Genomic DNA, 19,325 nt, shown 5'->3' on the forward strand with positions numbered 1-19,325 from the left:
ATATGTTCTTATTTTACTACTACACATTGTTTATATGCACAGCCAGAAACATAAAGCATACTGCATGTTTCCTTTTGAATTAAAAAATTTAACGTAATGTTGATTAAATCTTTTGCTTTCTATGCATCACACAGGCATTCAGGACAAAGCAAGCAGATAAATCAAGTGAATTATGTTAGCTAGCTGTTCCTGTCTGCAATCGCTTTTTGCAACGATGCATTTTGCTTGAGATCAGAGTCACGCTGGCTAAGAATAGCTAGGAACCATAGGTAATTTATGGCTTTAGAAAGCACCTGTTAGACTACAATCAATCGTTACCGATCACATTTCTATTTATTTTTGAAGTCACTTGTGTGTCTCCTTTAAACAACAGTAGCTAGTAGTAGCTAGCTCCCATAACACAGAATGGCTGAGAGTACACCCTTCTTGACAGCAGGATTTAAACCAGTCAAAAGTCGTGGCTAGCCTGCTAGCTAGATATAATTACTTATGTTACAGTCTACTGCCACCAAATGTTTGTATCGTTCTAAAAGGTTAGCCAGCTACAACTGTTCTATGTCTAGCTAGCAGGCTGGGGCTAGTCAGTAAGACAGATCGATAGCTAGCTTGTGAAACCTAGTAATTTATTTAGCTAGCTAACCTCAACGTCTCACTGCATTTCACTCTAGCTAGGTCCCGTAACTTTTTCATAAGTACTTATCTAGCTAGCTAGTTAACGTAATGTACAGTATTACGGCCGAATGCCTCTATAAAAATATCGACTGCCTTATTTATTACTTTAAATTGCAGAAATGTTAAAAACAACACTATAAATGGCCTTGTCACAATGAGCCACAGTTCATCAGACAATTTGAAAACAATGTGTAGGCTATTATTATTAAATGGCTTGTTATACACCTCAGATGACATATTACAACAGATTAGAATGCAACCCCCCTAATTTACATTACATCTCATGGGAGAAAATTCCCTTCTGTACATGATTTCATACAATCAAATGGTGAACACTTCACAATGCGACACCCGCTGGACAGTTATCATAAGACCATTTTGTTGTTGACTGTGAAGCCTACAATTTCATTTGTGACATGTTGCCCACAGCATTCAAAGCTAGAATAGTGATTTTTTCAAAGCAGTTTAGCTGCATGTGATATATGTAGGCTAATACTTGGCCAAGACATTTTTGGGTGTAGATTTACTAAGAACGGCAATGCATTCTAGGATATACCATTTGTCTCGGAGAATAATCGGACCCAAGCATACATTTCTATCATTATTAGGTTGTCTTTGCCAAGTGAGTCAATGAAGCAATACTTTGGTCAAATTTTGGCTGTTGTGTAATGCATCTGGAAGGGAGAATTTTCCCTAGCATAACAAAAATTATGGTAACACCTTAAGTGCCACTCTAAATTCCAAAACTTTGCAGCATAAATGATGAATGTTTTGATGTATTGTGAATTAGAATAATGGCTTATATCCAGAAATTACTTCTGTAACAGATTTTTACTTATCTCGCCCAACTTTCCCACGAAGGTTCTTGAATTTCTCCGTTCTTTTGTCACACAGTAGAAGACTGAATTGTGTGTGTGTAAGAACCTGAAATGGCTACTGAGCAGCAGTGTACAAAAATTATTGTAAGAGTCAATACCAGTGAAAATATATTTTGAATAGATTTCTATATTTTGTATAATATAATTTAGTATTTTTCCATAGAACCTAAAATTGTTGATTCAGTGATGAGACAAGGTGCGTGCAGTACAGAAGCATACAACTTTTTGACCGTCATCCTAGCCTGTTCTGTTACTGAAAACCAAGACTGTTAGACAAAGAATGATGTACTTACCTACCGAGTCACGGATCCTGTTGGATTGATGATTGCTGAACCTGAAAAAATAAAAGGACATCAACATTATTCCTGGAGTCCTGAGTGAGTAGCCTGCATCATAGCTTGTTGATAAGTTAGCATGTATAGCCTATGGATACAAGTCAGAACCCTTCTACTGCCCACGTTGAGAGAAGTGGCTTAATTAGAAAACGAAACCGACTGAAAATCTGCCACTACAGATATTGAGCACGCTACACGAACTTTAACGTTACGTTAAATTTATACCGACTTTCCAGTACCTTGTATGTAGGAGATAATCTTGGTTTTTGGGCGACATTTAAAGCAATTTTTCACCTTGCTTTCAGGGCTTCCTTAATCAACATAGTAAAATTTCCACTTCAAGGGGGAGACACCGCAGGACCACCTAGTCTTGCGTAGTCCAACGTCAAGTCTGACAAGTATACTACCGAGTCTGCAACAAGTATACAGTATATGAAAATACTGGGGGGTGACATGTCACACCGTCTCCCCCGAACCTTACGCGTACGGCTGCAATAGCCTATTTAATGGTACACAACATTGCGTCTCACAGTGCTTATCACAAAAGTAAAACCGACGTGCGCATGGTCAAGCCTAATAGCCTATACATCTCCATATACTCAGGTCGGAAAAACATATTCGTTGAGCCTGCAGTGCAACGGCATTGCATAGGAATTTAGGATCATATCCGTGCGACGGTGCGTATAAACATTTTGTAAATGAGGCCACGTGTTGTTCATGTGTTTTATGAATTGTATTTGCGTTCTCTGATTTGTTAGTTTGTCTTGGCCTTCAGGACCACTGTAATTATGTCAAAGATGGAGATAGCCGACTCCGTTGGTTTGTGTCCGCGAGAACGATTTAGTATTCTGAAGCTATTTAGCATTCTGAGATTTGAATGGGAATCAATGGTATTATCTCCAAACCTGTCACAAATGTACTATTTTGCTCACAATATAGTCAATTTTTTTGGAAATACTGTTTTTTCCTCCACTCTGGGAGTGACCTATCACGAATCGCGCTGATTGCTACTTCCTGGTTGGACAAAAACGCATTTCACCCTTAAAAACTCTTTTTTGGGTAGGCTAGTTGTTTTTTAGTTCCACGCGTACACACAAAACGTATACAAATGTACATGTAAAACATGAATTACGGTTTGAAATCTGAATCAACTACCGGTGGGAAACTTTAGAAATGGAATAAACACGCCATTTATCGGTTAATTCGTTTTATATAAAAAAACGAAATAACGTGAGTTCGTTTTTGAAAAGAAAATCAAAATATCCCCAACGTACACGGACCAAATGCAAGAGGTACTATGTACATTTCACTGTGCCGCTGTAGCGATTTCATTTAATAGGCTCACTGAAAATCTTCCATAAGTAAGCCTCGCCCGCATGGGATATGTTAAGCATCAACGTTACTTGTTTGCTTTGCTGCTTTATGCTAGTCTAGTTTAGTCTACACTGTCGCGATAACTTGCCTTCTAGCCATCTTTTTCACTTAACCTAGCAGATTCAACTAAATAACGTTAGACTACGCACATAGTCTAGCTACTCCACATTTTCTCCGTAGATATTTATCGCACTCGAAGCGGAATTTTATACAGACCTAACACAATTTACGACGCAAAATGACAAATGGCCTAAGCGCCAGTCTGGGAAAACAACTGAACCTAGCTAGTTCGTCATCAATCGTGGACACGCGGATAATACCACTAAACTAGCTAATTTAGACAAGTGTCTTTTTTTATCGCATTATGCCTTATACGTTCTTTTTTTTTTTTTTAAATCGGGCCCTTACTAGACTAGCGTTATGCTCGCTAGTTAAGAGATTAGTCTTCGTTCTGTGATGGACCGATATACAGTCCGTTTTGAAATGTAATGTTTCCCTTAATCTTGTAATATAGCTATAATTCTTTGTTCGCTTCGCCACAACACAATTCATTCAGTCTTTGCGGCGTCTCCAACAACTAGTCAAGCAAAGTTAGCTTGACTAGCACACATCTTCGCCTCACAAACATACTATACTTGAACATTGAAAAGAAGATAACGTATGGCTACCTCAGAGGTTCCTTAGGTCACTCTTCAAAACCGAGAGAGATAAGGGGAATAAGAGTTTTCCTTGGCTGTATTGTAAAGATGGCGCTGTGAGAAACGTAATGAATGCATTCCCCGGTTAAAACCGAGAAGGGTCTAGCTGCAGCAGACTGGGCAACTTCCACCAGGAGGACCTCCACGCTGGGGACCGGAAGCACGTGACCTCCATGTGACGGGCCCAATAAACTTCTTCTTCTTCTAATGGATTTCCGGTTGTCTAGACGCTAAGGCGTATTACTGCCCTCCACCGTTCAATAAAAAAATCCAGTTCATTATAGTCCTATATCCGAGGGTACAGGCCAGTATTATGGAGAAAAGACAAAATTATTCTTTCAACAGCTTGATGGTTCTTTCCCCGACAAAACAAAGATTTAAAACTAAAAGAAGAAATCCCCAAATCAGCTAATTCTTTAAACGGTTGTTCTCTTTCTGCTTTGTATGTTTCACATGTAAACATAACATGCTGAAAAGTCTCTGGACTGCCACACTCACATAAACCATCTGGGTGTTTATCGACTATTCTCAAGCAACTAGCCAGCCCACAGTGCCGAAACCTCATTCGAGTCAATTTTACCACATCTCTTCTGTCACCCCCCATATACACACTTTTCCTTTTTACAGACTCTTGAATTGAAAAATAAAGTCTCCCCCTCTTCGTTCTTCCGTTCCTCTTGCCAATCCTTTTCAAGCCCCATCCTGATCATACTGTAGTATTCTGGTCTGCCCAATAACACCTTGACATCAATATACTCTTTTTGAAGAGAGTCATGTCAACAATTTAATTTCCCTCAACTTCTGAATGCCCTGGGACTCACACGAACCCAACCTCACAGCCCATTTTCTCAATTCTGTATAGGCATACCAGAGTTTCATTAACAAGATCATTCCGAGCTCTAGATGTCCCACTCCTCAAAGCCAGCAAGGCAGCAGCTGAATCAGAACAGATAACAGCTTTGTTTGGTTTTAGTTGTTCTACCCACCATGAGGCCCAAATTATTGCCAGTAGTTCAGTGGCAAAGACTGATACCCCATTTGTTATTCGTAAGCCTTGCTGAATTTGAGGATCCACCACATATACTCCACACCCTGCTTTCCCACTTTTTGGATCCTTTGACCCATCAGTAAAAATCTGTACATATGCCCCCCATTACTGCTTTATATAATCCTCAACTTCAAGATCTGAACTGCTGTCATCTTCCTGCTGTAATCTGTCTAATAATGTCATGTCAACATTAGGCTCAGGGAGAAACCAAAATGGCACGGTTGACCGAAATGCACCAATCACTTCCTCCATACCAAATCCTAATCTTCCAGCCAGCTCTTTAACACATAACAGAAAATTTTCTTTTTTCCCCCCTTCAGAAAACTCCCAGTTTTCTTTGAGAAGACATTTGGCTGAGAGACTCAGGTTGAATCCATTTAGCTTCATCCAATAGTGTAACCCTAACTTTCCACGCCTTAACCTCAGAGGAGACTCCCATTTCCACCAGTAAAGCAGGGATAGGTGTTGTTCTAAAAGCCCCACAGCAAATTCTTAAGGCCCTTGATTGAATGGAATCTAGTTTCTTTAATACACACTTTCAGCAGATCAAAAAATAAAACAACCATAATCTAACACTGATCTAATCATTGCTTGATATAGAACATTTTGGAGAACATTTAACACTTTTTCGCATTTACTAACCACTTTTTCAATATGAACTTTCCAGGTAAGTTTTCCATTGAACCAAACTCCAAGGAATTTAAATTCTTTGACTCTCTCCAGTGAGGCCCCATACATAGACAGCCCTATATCAGGAATTTTTTTTTTTTTTTTTTAAACCAAAAACCATATACTTACTCTTAGAGGCTGAAATTTTAAAGCCCCACTTATTTGCCCACTCTTCAACTTGATTTAACCCTTTCTGAATTTTCTTAAATAAGAACTCAATATTTCTACCTCTCCTCCAGAGGGCACCATCATCTGCAAAAAGGGACAAACCAAATCCTTGCCCTACATTTTGAAAAATATCATTAATCATAATATTGAATAAAACTGGACTAATAACTGATCCTTGGGGAGTACCGTTTTCTATGTTCACAAATTCAGAGCGAGCTCCTCCAACCCTCACTTGAATTGTTCTTTCTTTAAGAAAGCCCTTAATCCAGTTAAACATTCTGAAATTGAATTAATAACCCCTCTTTCCGCATTAAATCATAGGCCTTCTCAATATCTAAAAATACACAAACTACAGCCTCCTTGTTGGCCATGGCTTTTTTAAATATCCAGATCCAGAACAGCCACTGAATCCAATGTGCCTCTTCCAATTCTGAAACCATTCTGGAATTCTACAAAATACCTCTAGTTTCTAGAAAATAAACAAGTCTATTGGTTACTATACGTTCCATAATTTTACACAATACTGATGTCAGAGCTATAGGACAATATGAATCTGGGCTTGATGCATTTTTTCCTGGCTTCAGAATTGGAACCACCACTGCATGCTTCCACCCTGCTGGTAGACTACCCGTCTCCCACACCATATTAAATAAAGTTAATATCTCATCCAACACAACATAATTTAAATGTTTGAACAACTCATAACACAATCTATCTCTGCCTGGGTATTTGCCCCAGCCTGAATTGCATCTTGCAGTTCTTTGCGTGAAAAGAATATATTTATCGGATCACAATTCACTTCACTATGGTTAAGCTTCCATTGTTCTTTCCCTAACACCTCACCTCTCTTCCTCAACCCTTCTTCTCCCAGCGCGGTGGAGTTATGAACAGCTTGAAACACTTTGACACACATACATGCTTTCTCTCTATTGCTTACAGCCTCAAATACCCCATTTAAGACTGGCATTATATACCTAACATATTTACCTGACATTCTATGAACTCTTGACCATAACTGTTTAAGAGGAGTATCAGGACATATTGTACCACAGTACTTCCTCCAGCAGTTTCTTTTGGCTTCCTTAATAACCTTCCTTGCACCTGCTCTTAACCATTTATAATCTATTGCATGAAATTGTGTTTGGTATTTCCTCAATTTTTGATAGGCCTTGTTTCTACTTCTAACAGCAAAATCACAATCTTTATTCCACCAAGGGACAATTAAGCAGTCTTTTGGGCTCTCCCTTATAGGAATTGAGTTTGATGCCACGTCAAGTGTTATTGAACATAGTGAACTATTGAAAGAGTCAATAGACCCATCACTGTTTACTTCTCCCACTGCAGCTGCTGTCTCCTCCTCAAACTTTTCCCGATGAGCATGAGCAAAATCGAATACTTTAGGCCTTGATTCAACTTCTTCAATTAAAGTTCTACCAAACCCACTCAGTATAGGGAAATGATAGCTACCAATAGTGTATCTAGCCAATAAATCCCACTCCCTAACCCTAGCCAATCCTGCTGAGGCAATAGTTAAATCAATACAAGAAAGTTTTTCCTTACCTATCTGAAATCTAGTGGGCCTTCCATCATTAATAACTATCAAACCATGTCTGTCCAAAAATTCCTCTACGACTACTCCATTCCCATCCCTCTGTTCACTTCCCCATAAAGGATTATGAGCGTTGAAATCTCCAACCCAAATAACCGGAGATCTGACTTTTCCCATAATTTCATCCAGCTCCAACAGGGATAACGGCTTGCATGGATTGTATAAATTGATCACTGTAATTCTACCTTGTGAACTCCATATCTCAGCAATAACACACGCAAGATTTGAACATATATCAACTAATTTGTACTGTACTCCTGCTTTGATAAACATAGCACGCCCGCCCCCATTTCTATCTAATATCCTGGGATAACAAAATCTAAACATGGTTTTGTACACACAACAAGCCTGGCTTATCCTGAAAAACAGCAACAAACCTCTTAAATTCTTGTCCATTTGCAATTAAGCTCCTTGCATTCCATTGCAAAATGTAGAATATGAAATTTAAACTAAACATCCTCAACATCATCCCGGAAGTCAACCTCAATATCCCCTCCTTCCTCCTCATACTCCTCCTGCGATGCAGGACTCTTTTGCTTCCCCCATGAACTCATGCAGGACTTCGGAGCCAAACTTTCCCATTCCCAAGAACCTCCCTGCTGCCTCAGCCACCGATCTAATAATGTCAGGTGGGGGTGGAGGTGGGGACACCTGAGAACTGCTTGCATGATCCCTTCGATCTACTACTCTCTTTAGAGCCACTGCATATGAAATCCTATAGTGATCTTTAACATCCTGGACTTGTCTTGCCCTTTCAAAATGAGAACATCTCCAAAAAGATGCCATATGACTGCCTCCGCAGTTACAACACTTTGGAACAATCAATTTACAATTCATCAGATCATGCTCCCCCCCACATTTAGCACATCTTCAATTTCTGCGATATGCTGCTGCAACGTGCCCATATCTTTGACATTTAAAACACCTAAGCGGAGGCCTCTCATATTTCCTCACTTGAAAAGACAAACATCCCAAGAAAACTCTATCACCCGCAAAAGTAATCAAGACAGGCGCATCAGGATTTCCACCATTCTGCACTTGAAATCGCTTCACTTCCTTCACTTCTCCTCCCTTGATATTCTCCTTTATCTCTGTCTCGGATATATCGGCACAAACTCCATAGATAACACCCATGGCTCCCTCCCTCCCACCTGGAATGATTGCTTCTACTTTCTTCCCAGCCATCTTTCCTATCTTCAAAGTTTTCTTTTGCTGATCAGCACTTTTGCAGATCACCATTAGCATTCCAGTAGATAGAATTCTATTCCTTCACCGACACTTTTCAACGAGTCCGCTACTTTTAAGGGGCTAAGTGCTCTAAATCCCCTTGTTCCATTTTGATCCTTCAGTTTAAACAAAACTTTAAATTCTCAGATGATTGTAGTTTTCCTAATCTTATTCCCCTCCCCTTCTTCTGATATATCGGGTCTCTCTCTTGAAGCCATTCTTTTATTCCCGGCTTTTTCTCCATTCTTTTTGCCTTTCTCCCACTCCCCATTCCCTCCATGGCCATGGCCATAAACAAATGGTCTAAACTAGCCCCCCTCTCAAAACAATTAGCCTATTATCTAACCAAAGAAAAGACAAGGAAACGATTTTGGAAAACCAGCGAAAAACACAGCTTCTGATGGTTTATAGTTGTAGTTAGCCAAATGAACTAACTACCAAATTTAGAAATCACAAGCCGACCCAATAAACTACTGGAAGGACCGGAATTCACATAACCTCTACACCACGAACTCACGTAACCCAAACAAACTGTTTTTATACAGTTCATTGGAGTAGAGTTCGATGACGGGAAAAGAACGAAATGAATAAAGAAAAACGGAACAAACGACCCCTGGTTAGGAATCATTGGTTTTAATCAGGGACGTGCGCAGACATTTTGAGGGGCTGTTGCTCTAATCTGAAAAAAGGTCAGAAGCATATGTGGAGATTTTTATTCATAGGGAATCCCATTGGTTATACCATTCATCGTTAATCATTTCCACAACTTCAAAAGACTCACCCGGAGCCCTCACACAATGTCAACAATACCAAGTTTGGATGCTACAGTGTCACATGACAGAGGGCATAGGGCATCGTTTTGCGTCAGGTTTTTTTTTTTTTTACGGCTCTGGGCCGCCCCATCTACCTATCAAAAGTAATAAAGGTTTGGATGATATGGCAATTTAATTTGGTCCAACTTTAGCAATTATGGGCTACTCGTATTTATGCAGCCACAACAGCAAAAATAAAACAATTTTTCTTTTTTTCCTCCAGAGGGGCAGCTCAGCCAAAGAGGGCAAATGGGCTGTTGCTCGGGCAACTTTAGCCTGGCCTTGTGCACGTCCTTGGTTTTAATCCAAACTTAAAAGCTAGCAAGCATATTTTTACTATCTAAACAAATTATTAAGCCCCTTGCTGTGAAGTGATATTATGATCACTGTCCTTGTAATTACAATCTGGAACACATAAATGTTACTGAAAAAGTAATATTTAAATCTATATCTGTTTTAGATGCATATATCCATATCAAATGCTGGCTCTCCAACAATTAAAGAATGCAACTCGTGCTGTGGACACTTATTCCACTGCCTGCTGTGCCCAACCTTCAAACCAACTAAGAAGGCAAATATTCAGAGACGCGTGGACACACATGCAAAACAGTGCATTTCAAAGGTATGCTGATGTTCCCCAGGGCTCTGTCCTTGGTCCCCTCCTATTCTCCCTGTACACCCAATCTCTTGGTCCTGTAATCTCTGCCCATGGGTTGTCCTATCATTGTTATGCCGATGACACCCAACTCTTTCTCTCCTTCCCGCCCTCTGACACTCGGGTCTCTGCTCGCATCTCTGCTTGCCTGAGGGACATCCAGAGCTGGATGGATAACCACCATCTTAAGCTGAACCCAGGCAAGACGGAGATGATCTTCATCCCTGCTCCATCCTCTAACCTTCTCGACTTTTCTATTTCCCTGGGGGACACTGTGGTGTCATCATCACCCACCGCAAAAAACCTTGGAGTGGTGATGGACAACAGACTGTCCCTCTCCCAGAACATCACGGCGGTGAGTCGAACGTGCAGGTTCTTCCTGTACAACATCCGGAGAATCCGCCCCTTCCTCACCACCTACGCAACCCAGCTCCTGGTTCAAGCGATGGTCCTGTCCCGCTTGGACTACTGCAACTCGCTACTGGCTGGTCTGCCAGCATCCGCCATCAGACCCCTGCAGCTCATCCAGAATGCTGCAGCGCGTCTGGTCTACAACCTCCCCAGACATTCCCATGTCACCCCCCTGCTCACTGACCTCCACTGGCTGCCTGTTATGGCTCGCATCAAATTTAAGTCCTTGGTGCTTGCATACCAGGCAGCTAAGGGGTCAGCACCAGGGTACATTCAGAGGATCATCAGACCCTACACACCAGCCAGACCTCTCCGTTCTGCCACCTCTGGACGCTTGGCACCTCCCCCTCTTCGCGTCTGCACTTCCCGCTCCCGTCTGCTGTCTGTCCTGGCCCCTCGCTGGTGGAATGACCTCCCCGTGACGGTCAGAACAGCAGAGAATCTCACCACTTTCAAACGCAGACTGAAGACTCATCTCTTCAGGCTGCACCTCTCCCCACCCCTCTCTAACCTATAGTTCAGCTCACTGTATCTAGCTAGGATAATTTGATTATGTTAGTGTATCTGGCAGGATTGTTTTTGTATGATTAGGTGTGATTCCAGTGCTAGTTTGTACTTGGTAGGATTCTTGCTTGCTGAACAAGCTTACTCTACAGGGTTGGAGTCCTGATCGATGTGGTCACTTCTGGCACTACGATCCTTACTTCACTCTAGTGTTTCTTTTGCGCCTCTACATCATGAAACCTATGCACTTGTTGTACGTCGCTCTGGATAAGAGCGTCTGCTAAATGCCTATAATGTAATGTAATGTAATGATGTTAAACCCATATTCCAATCTATTTGAAATGACACAAATTCTGCCTAGTCTGTTCAAACATGAGACACTTTCTTTTCTCCTCTACATATTGTTTATGCCCTGCACCTGAACAAATTGGATGTGCCCATTCTACTCCATCATCTCCTTTGTAAGCTAAGAAGTTCCTTTCAGCTGACTACATCAGAATCCGTACTACTGGCATTTTATGAGGGCTTAAAATGTACAACATTGTTAATCAGAAATTATATCTGGGTTGGTAAATTGGTGGATATGCTGTAGAACATAGTTTGTCATTGATTTATAAATAAATCAGTATACACTGGGCTTGCACTGGTGGTTTAATTATGGTACATATAGCACTGGCCTGATATGCATTCTCTGTTTGCAGTTTGCTAATACCTGACCACTTCCTGCATGTTAGCTAGGACAATCCTCGTCAGAGCACATACCTACCTCCCCCACTCAGAGCAAATCACCAAAAACCCTGTGGCCCCCCTCCACAACTTCCCCTCCACCCATCTCCTTTTGCCCCCTCATCCACCAGTGTTTCTGTCCATCCCCTCAACAAGGACTTTGTGGCTCATTCCACCAGAGGCCTTGCTGCTAATATCAAAAATTAGCCTATTTTGTTCACTGGGTACAAACGAGCAACTCCTTTTTAGTCTCCTTATACTGATAGTCCGATTCAAGCCTGCATGTAAATATAGTGACTGTTTTTATCTTTTGTCTGGCTGCTGTATCCTGACTTGCAGATCACTGAATGGGTGCAATGCTACAACTGTGAAGGGTGGCCCCACACAGACTGTGCTGGTCCATCCTATCCTCATTTGAGGGATGGGACATTCTGTTGTGGACGTGAAGCTAGCGACGCCTGCAATAGGTGACCATGTATACATTCATATATGCCATTCAGAGCTTGCACAGGGATTGTGTGTGTGTGGGTGTGAGAGAAAGAGAGAGAGAATTGGGAAGGTCTGTGGAATGTCTAGGTGGTTTTATATTGTATAAGAATTTTTTATATTGGAACAACAAAGGTCAATGTTCTCTTGTTTCAGAGCCATTGAATTGCTGCACACGCATGGCATCCAGGGTCTGTTATCCGCAGATGAAATAAAGGTGATTCCTATTCTTAAACATGAACCCTTGTGTCAAAAATAAATCAACAATTAATAAAAATTGGACCATGTTTACATTGGACATCTGCACTTAATATACTAAATATATACACATAAGTACTGCATATGTATAATGTCAATAGGCTGTCTTTGCATTTTCCCTAGTAATGCCATTAACCCTGGAACAATGGATTAATATTCTATCTGACCCTGGCTACCTCTATACAGCCATGTCATAGACATAGACCATTCTACAAATTTTTGACTATTTCTTTCTGTATTGTCAAGTCTAAATAGTCTCTGTCCACTGTATGTCTTGTGTTCTCTATACAGTATGGAATGTGCAATGAGTGAAGAATAAAATGTGTTGGCATGCCATTGCTTTATAGAAAAGGAACTTCCTTGTATATTGTTATAAAATGTTTTGACTCTGATGAATATAAATCTTATTCTCACTTCAATTCCAGAGCTTGCATGAGCAATTAAAAACAGGCATCAAGAGGTCCAACAGGATGTGCCTGTGGGAGAATCCCACGGCATCCCTGAATCTGAAACTGAGATTGAAGCCAAATATGCTTCATTTTGATGAGAACCAGGTAAATTAATCTGACATTTGTTCTGTTCTTGTGAGGCTTAACATTTTTCTTTAATATTATCTAAATGTAAAGCACTTGTAACCGGGGTTTTGAAAAGTACAATACAAAAGAAGTTATGTCAGATTGTTTAAATATGTAAATGTATTAAATCTTTAGACTGTTGAGCTTATGAAGCTGATAGAATCTCCTACCGGACAAGACAAAAAAATTGACAGAGGTGAATTCAGCATGATGGACTACTTCTTTGTTGTAATACTTCAAGAGGTAAGATGTGAATGCTGAGTTATTGCTGACTGATATTGGTTACATGATAAACAATAAGTGGCTAGTGACATGTGTTTTCTGTTTTTAAAGGTCATCATCAGGATCTTGGAAAAGAATGAGTGCTTCAGCTGCTATTGGGCAAAATATGCCATGGCCAGTGAATTTCACCATTAATGGCTGAAGAAATTTGATTGTATTTATTTAGTATTATTTATTTGGATGTTTGATTAAATAAAAATCTATTGGAATAAGTGGTTTTTGTTTCATTTTTTAAAGCCTATTCAAATTTTGTCATGTCTCATTGCTGCAAAATTTCATGAGGAATTGTGAATCTTTGGTGTATGACTACATCTGGTATTTAAGTGTCCACAGTTATGTCTCAAAGTTTGAATGTGGTCAATCGTTATCTGCTTTACAAGAAAGCGTATATTCAATAAGCGTTAGTGCATCTAATCCAGGAGTGAGATTTATACTCGGGAGACTTCGGTAAGATTAGAATGAGTTTAATGAAAAAACATCCTCATTAGAGAGGAAGACTTAAATTGTATCAACTCATTAAAGTTGTACTACATGAGAAACACCAGACTGGAATATCGTAAATGCACACAAGCAGGTGTGAGAGTGTCTCCAGAGAAGAGATGACAACTCCCTTGAGGTAAACAAATGGTATCGTAGATGCGAGGGCAGGCAGGGATGTCTCAGGGTCGCAGCATACCGAGACACTTCTAAAACGAATTATAGGCCTACTGTAAGGCTACAGTGAATACATGTATATTTAACTAAACAGTCATTAAAATATGCATTATATATAATGTATACATTAAAACCCATGAAGCCAGCATTACGCGTGGCTTATAATTAGCATCTACATCTACAACCTTCCCAAATTCTCCTCTGCTGCGATCACTCCACTGGCTACCGGTTGCTGCCAGGATCCGGTTCAAAGCCCTGACCCTCGCCTACACTGCAGCCAACAGGACAGCCCCTATCTACTTGCAGGACATGATTCGATCCTATATCCCTGCTCGGCCACTCCTCTCTGCAGCAGCAGGGGGGCTTGTATCCCCTCCCACCCGAGCAAAGGGATCACAGAGCTTCTCCACCCTAGCTCCCCAGTGGTGGAATGAACTCCCTGTCCCTCTTCGAACCTCTCCCTCACTACCCATCTTCCGCCATGTTCTGAAGACTCATCTCTTCAGACTATACCTGGACTAACTACCACCACTCTGTGTATTTCATTCTAAATCCACCCCCACCCCCACCTTCATGACACTCGTTACATGTTCCCCCATCCCAGCACTTTTTGATCATTTGTATTTGTCTTAATACTGTAGCTTGTTCTTCTGCCTAGTTGGCTTTGCAGAGGTTAGGTCAGAATAGTGTTCACTGTGTGAACTAAACTGTGTTCTTGGCTAGAAATAGCTGTACAAAATAAGTATTGTATCTTATTGAACCTGTGTTTTGTAGTTGTCCATGACCATGAAACGCACTTTTTGTACGTCACTTTGGATAAAAGCGTCTGCCAAATAAATGTAATGTAATGTAGTATGGAGCACTAAAGTAGGCAGCATACTTCGTAAGAAACAGCAAAACAAAGCAATGAGAACAACTGAAGAACAAAAATATGCGGTGTTGTGGGCTTGTACGGTGCAGTGTGCGACAGCCTCCAGGGAGAACTTTTGGAAAACTTCTCTCTTGTTCTCCGACCTCCCCCTCTCAGCTATTGGTCCAAATATCACATGGTTGGTTACGTCACAATTGAGAGTTCAGACGGCAGACTTCACATGCTAATGTACGGAGAGTCAACGCCAATCTCTCTTCTGTAGAGATGGGAATTCTGTGAGTTCCCGCATGTTTGATGAATGGTGCTACCAAAGATATGGTGCTACTCATTTCAGCAAGTCATCAAAATGCCTAGCACACATAAGAGAAATAAGAGAAAGTGGACACCCTCGTCTAAACTCCGCACTTGCCGAATGTACAGACAAAACTCTCCATTCTCCATCCTACTCTGATTTAGAGGGCGAACGTACCATCTCCTTCGCCTTTTTTTCTTCTTTTGCATAGCTAGATAAACTAAAGCCACTTTAAACACTTTAAACTTTTTGTTTTGTGTTGTGATCTCACATAGCCCTTCTATTTATACATCCATGGCGTAGCCGCGGGACGGAGGTCTGGGCGAGATTCCAGCCCTGGTTAATAGCTGCTTCGTAATGATTCGTAATTATTCACACCCCAGCGGTGTGGAGTGACTTTAAACGGTGCGGTGTTCTCACTGAGTATAACGCAAGGGGCAACAACTCGCCTCTATGAGTGAAGCCTTACCCCAGTGGCTACTGCATGAGGAAATATAAAGTCAATAAATTTTTCAGACAATAAAAGTCTTTCTGCGTGACTGCATTGAGACGCCTATGGTCCAGACAGAACCTCCACCCCCCACTTTTATTTTGGACTAGGACGGCCGGGGCCGCCCACAGGCTACTTGATGGCTCTATTACGCCGGCAGCGGCCATCTCCTTTACCTTTTCCTCGGCCACTCGCCGCTTAGCTAGCGACAACCGGTGAGGGAGCAGACGAATGGGGGCAGCTTTGCCAGTGTCAATGGCATGTTGCACTAACCCTGTCTGCGTGCACTCCTCATCGTGTGCAGTGAAGTGGTCAGCATTGTCGTCTAACAAGCGTTTAAGCAAGTGACATTGGTGGGGGTCGAGGCCGCCGCAGCTGCGTTGCCACAGCTCATGGACGGCGCTCGCCGTCTCGATGGAAGGTGAAGTGGGCTGTGGCAGTAAAGGGGCAGGGCGATGAGGGGCAGGCAAGCTGCGTTCGGTGATGGTGGGCTGAGGAGGCGTGATGCGCAGCTGGGCTGTAGCTGCTCGGCGGTGGGCTCTTCAGGCTGTCTTCCTCTTCCTCTGGAGAGCCACAGTCTCTGTGCCGAGGGAGATGGTGGGCCCTGACACATCGACACTGGCACCCCAGCGGGTCAGAAGATCCAGGCCAATGATGCACGAGTCCTGGATGTCAGCTAACCAGAACTCGTGCACCTCCTCTCGGTCGCCAGCTCTCACGTGGACCGGCTTCCGGCCTCACATGTCCAACTTCTCGCCTGTTACTGACAGTAGCTAAGTGGTAGTCGGCGCCCAAGTGCTGGGTAGTGGGCCCATGGTCTTCGGGAGCGTCCCCGGCCACACCAGAGAGATGGTGGCCCCTGTGTTGACCAGGGCCTGGCAGGGTTGCCCGTCCAACCAGCAGTGGAGGTACAAACCGCTGGGTTTGCCCAGCCGGCCCGCCCCCGGCTGGAACTTTTGCTCTGGTGGGCAGGGCTGGACTGGGTTTGGGCGCAGGGGTCTGCGCCTGACTGAGGAGGGTTGGGTCCCAGGGCGGCGGATTCCTGACTGGGCCATCCCAGACTTGTTTCCCGCTGGGGGGAGGTTTGGGCGCCGGCGCTGGACAGTCGTGTGCTTCGTCCCCCGGTTTGTTGCAGTGGTAGCAGTGGCCCTCCCGTCCCGTTGCTCGCTGCCCGCGAGGGGGTGGCCGTGCCCAACGGACCTCCTCCTCGCAGTTGGCCACCCCGACCGAAGGACGAGCAGCTTTCTGTGGAGTGGGCTGCTCCACCAGGATGTTCTCTGCACTATGGAGTTCATTGACCAAACGATGATACTCTCCCAGTTGTGTCCTCGCTTGGTTTATTTCGTGTACCCAGCTTCAACGTCTGCGTCTGGCTGGCAGTCTACGCTGCAAAATAACGATAACAAGAAGCTTCCTTCGGTTTGCGTTTGTGTCCATTTATTTATTTTTATTTTATTTTTTTTTTTGAGTTAGCGGACAGGAAATGGGGGGGGGTTTAAGTTCACAACACGACGTCACACAAATGGGCCATGCAGTGACATGCCCACACCGCCGCACAACCCTGCGGCAAGGTGCCGCATTTAAAAAGACAAGCACGGTGCTAAGAGAATCCGACTGCACTTATGGTGCATTTGGACGGTACTCGTCAACTCGTAAAGTCGGAAATTTATCACGTGACCAAGTCGTATTGACGAGGTGTTTGCGTTTCGGCGGTCATGGCAATTGATAAATTTATCACATGAACAATACGTATGTCCCCTAGGGATGTAAAGGAGGTGGATCAATGAGATCACCCACTGTTGGTCACATGATAAATTTCCAGTTTAAAAAAAATAAATAAAATTATTGATCATATTTCAATGTTACAATACATTGTATAGAAAAAATATATATTAAAGTTGATCACATTGAAAGATCATTTTAACATCTTATATTCATAGATGAAACAGTATCAGAATAAATTTCCAGTTGTTGACCATGTGTTGAAGGCAAGGTGAGGTCAGTGAAACGTCACAACTCGTAAACTCGGGTATCATGGAACTTGCCCGAGTTTACTACTGGTATTTACCACTTGGTCGGCCGTTTGAGTGCAACTTCGTGGTGGTAAACTTGGAAATAACCGAGTTGACAAGGACCGACCCAATGCACCATTACATTAGGCTACGTAATTATGCGACGGCGGATGTTATTGACATGGGTCTGCCGTGGTGAAACTACAATGTTTTGAAGATGGACTACTAAAAGCGCATCTTAGATACTTTGCCCCATGCGTTCTTCCATGTTGTTTCATGCAGACTATATAAACGTGGACAACCCGGTGAAAAATATTACTTCATTCCCAAGGTTGGAATTGAAATAAAAAAAGGAATATAGGCTACCAGTCACAAAAGTGAAACAAAATGGTTGTCACATTGAGAATGGTTTCTCATGCTCACCCTCCTGTCCACTCATATTTATCGACATGAATCCCAATTAGTAGGATTGTATGAAAAAAAATCGCAAGATTTATGCAAGATAAGCATAACATGTTAGGCCTACAAATCTACTACTGTACATATCATCATTACGGTTCAAACACGTTGAATTAAAAACATCATCTGGCTAAATATCCCTTCCTCACATCCCTTTTTCTCGAAAGACAGATTACTGTGTTATGATTAATATGCTGATTATGATCTGATTATAAGCCTATGCATATAATAGCTTAAAAACCACCACACAACTCAGTCATGTTGATCGTTTGTTTTCGTGAACAGCTGAATGGCGCGTCGCTTTAAATGTTGCTGCTGCAAGCAATTGTGGGTTGGAATTATCTCCTTTCTTTTAATAAAGGATGATCCAGTGTCCCCTGTGCTAAAGGAGATAAGAAAGGAAGCATTGAAGCACCTTTCCTTAGCATTTAGAGAATTCAAACAGCTCTTATCATGGCTGCCACTTAGATACTTCTGGGTCATTTCACTCAGTTAGGAACCTTCCTAAGCAAAAAAGACAATTCGGACGCAGCCCCTGTTCTTCACATTTGGCTCACGTGCTTCTGGTCCCACTAAACTCTATTGCTGCGTTCCAGACAAACTCAGAAACTCATAGCTCCAACTTGGGAGGTCGGATTTATGAACTTGGAGCGTCCCAGTGGTTACATCGTAGATGACATATTTTTGTAGGCCAACCCGACAGTTTCTTCCGCCATGGGTGAATGTCGAAGCTGTTATGTGCTTTAAAAAAGCAAGTTACTAACTAGTAATTTTATGAGTTCAACCCACCAGCAGATGCCTATACTAATTAATCTAAATACATTCCATGCAGAAAAGCTCAAAAGCTTCAAAACATGTTACAGTTATTTTATTTACCATTTACTGTGTAGTCAGCCAGGTTGGATGTGACGTCAAATGACGGTATGTCGGAATCTCGGGGCCTAAAAATTTTCTCCAGTTCCCGACTTGGAATTTCCGAGATGGAAGGGCGTTCCAGTGCATTTTTCCTAATTGGAACTGGGTAATTCCATGTTCCCGATGTGTCTGGAACGTGGCATATGTTCCTCTATAAGCTCCTGGTGGAGGTTGCCCAGCTTTCTGCAGGCAGGTTCTCTTGTGGACCCTTCTCTTCTTTTCCCATCGTCGAACTGAGATTATTT

General features: G+C 42.3%; 2 protein-coding genes across 11 annotated transcripts in view; one reads left to right on the forward strand and one right to left on the reverse strand.

Moving 5' to 3' along the window:
• The window catches only part of ppig (peptidylprolyl isomerase G (cyclophilin G)), a 107,719-nt gene extending 103,595 nt beyond the window's left edge, over positions 1-4,124 (reverse strand). For 2 of the 6 annotated variants that reach the window (XM_035410015.1, XM_035410010.1), the window contains exons 1-2: positions 3,928-4,124; positions 1,848-1,884 (exon numbers count right to left, since the gene is read on the reverse strand). The gene's annotated coding sequence lies outside the window, so the exon portion shown is untranslated. Of the gene's footprint in view, positions 1-1,843; positions 1,885-2,124; positions 3,503-3,927 lie in introns of those variants that run through there. The other 4 variants (XM_035410014.1, XM_035410009.1, XM_035410013.1 and 1 more) reach the window with 3 other exon arrangements.
• On the forward strand, positions 1,795-13,568 carry LOC118223457. Of its 5 annotated transcripts, none has more exons than XM_035410017.1 (7): positions 1,853-1,927; positions 9,951-10,112; positions 12,126-12,253; positions 12,429-12,489; positions 12,956-13,084; positions 13,241-13,348; positions 13,439-13,558. In XM_035410017.1, the coding sequence occupies exons 2-7, from the start codon at positions 9,951-9,953 to the stop codon at positions 13,520-13,522; spliced, it is 672 nt and encodes a 223-aa protein (XP_035265908.1). In that variant the 5' UTR covers positions 1,853-1,927; the 3' UTR covers positions 13,523-13,558. The 5 variants fall into 5 exon arrangements, 3 of the variants coding, with proteins under 3 accessions (XP_035265908.1, XP_035265907.1, XP_035265909.1); XM_035410016.1 differs by lacking the exon at positions 1,853-1,927 and adding an exon at positions 2,452-2,562; XR_004764448.1 differs by lacking the exon at positions 9,951-10,112 and having other exon boundaries at positions 1,795-1,927.
• Positions 13,569-19,325: the final 5,757 nt, after the last annotated feature.

This window comes from Anguilla anguilla, chromosome 3 (assembly GCF_013347855.1).
Source record: "Anguilla anguilla isolate fAngAng1 chromosome 3, fAngAng1.pri, whole genome shotgun sequence".
Classification (NCBI taxonomy): domain Eukaryota; kingdom Metazoa; phylum Chordata; class Actinopteri; order Anguilliformes; family Anguillidae; genus Anguilla; species Anguilla anguilla.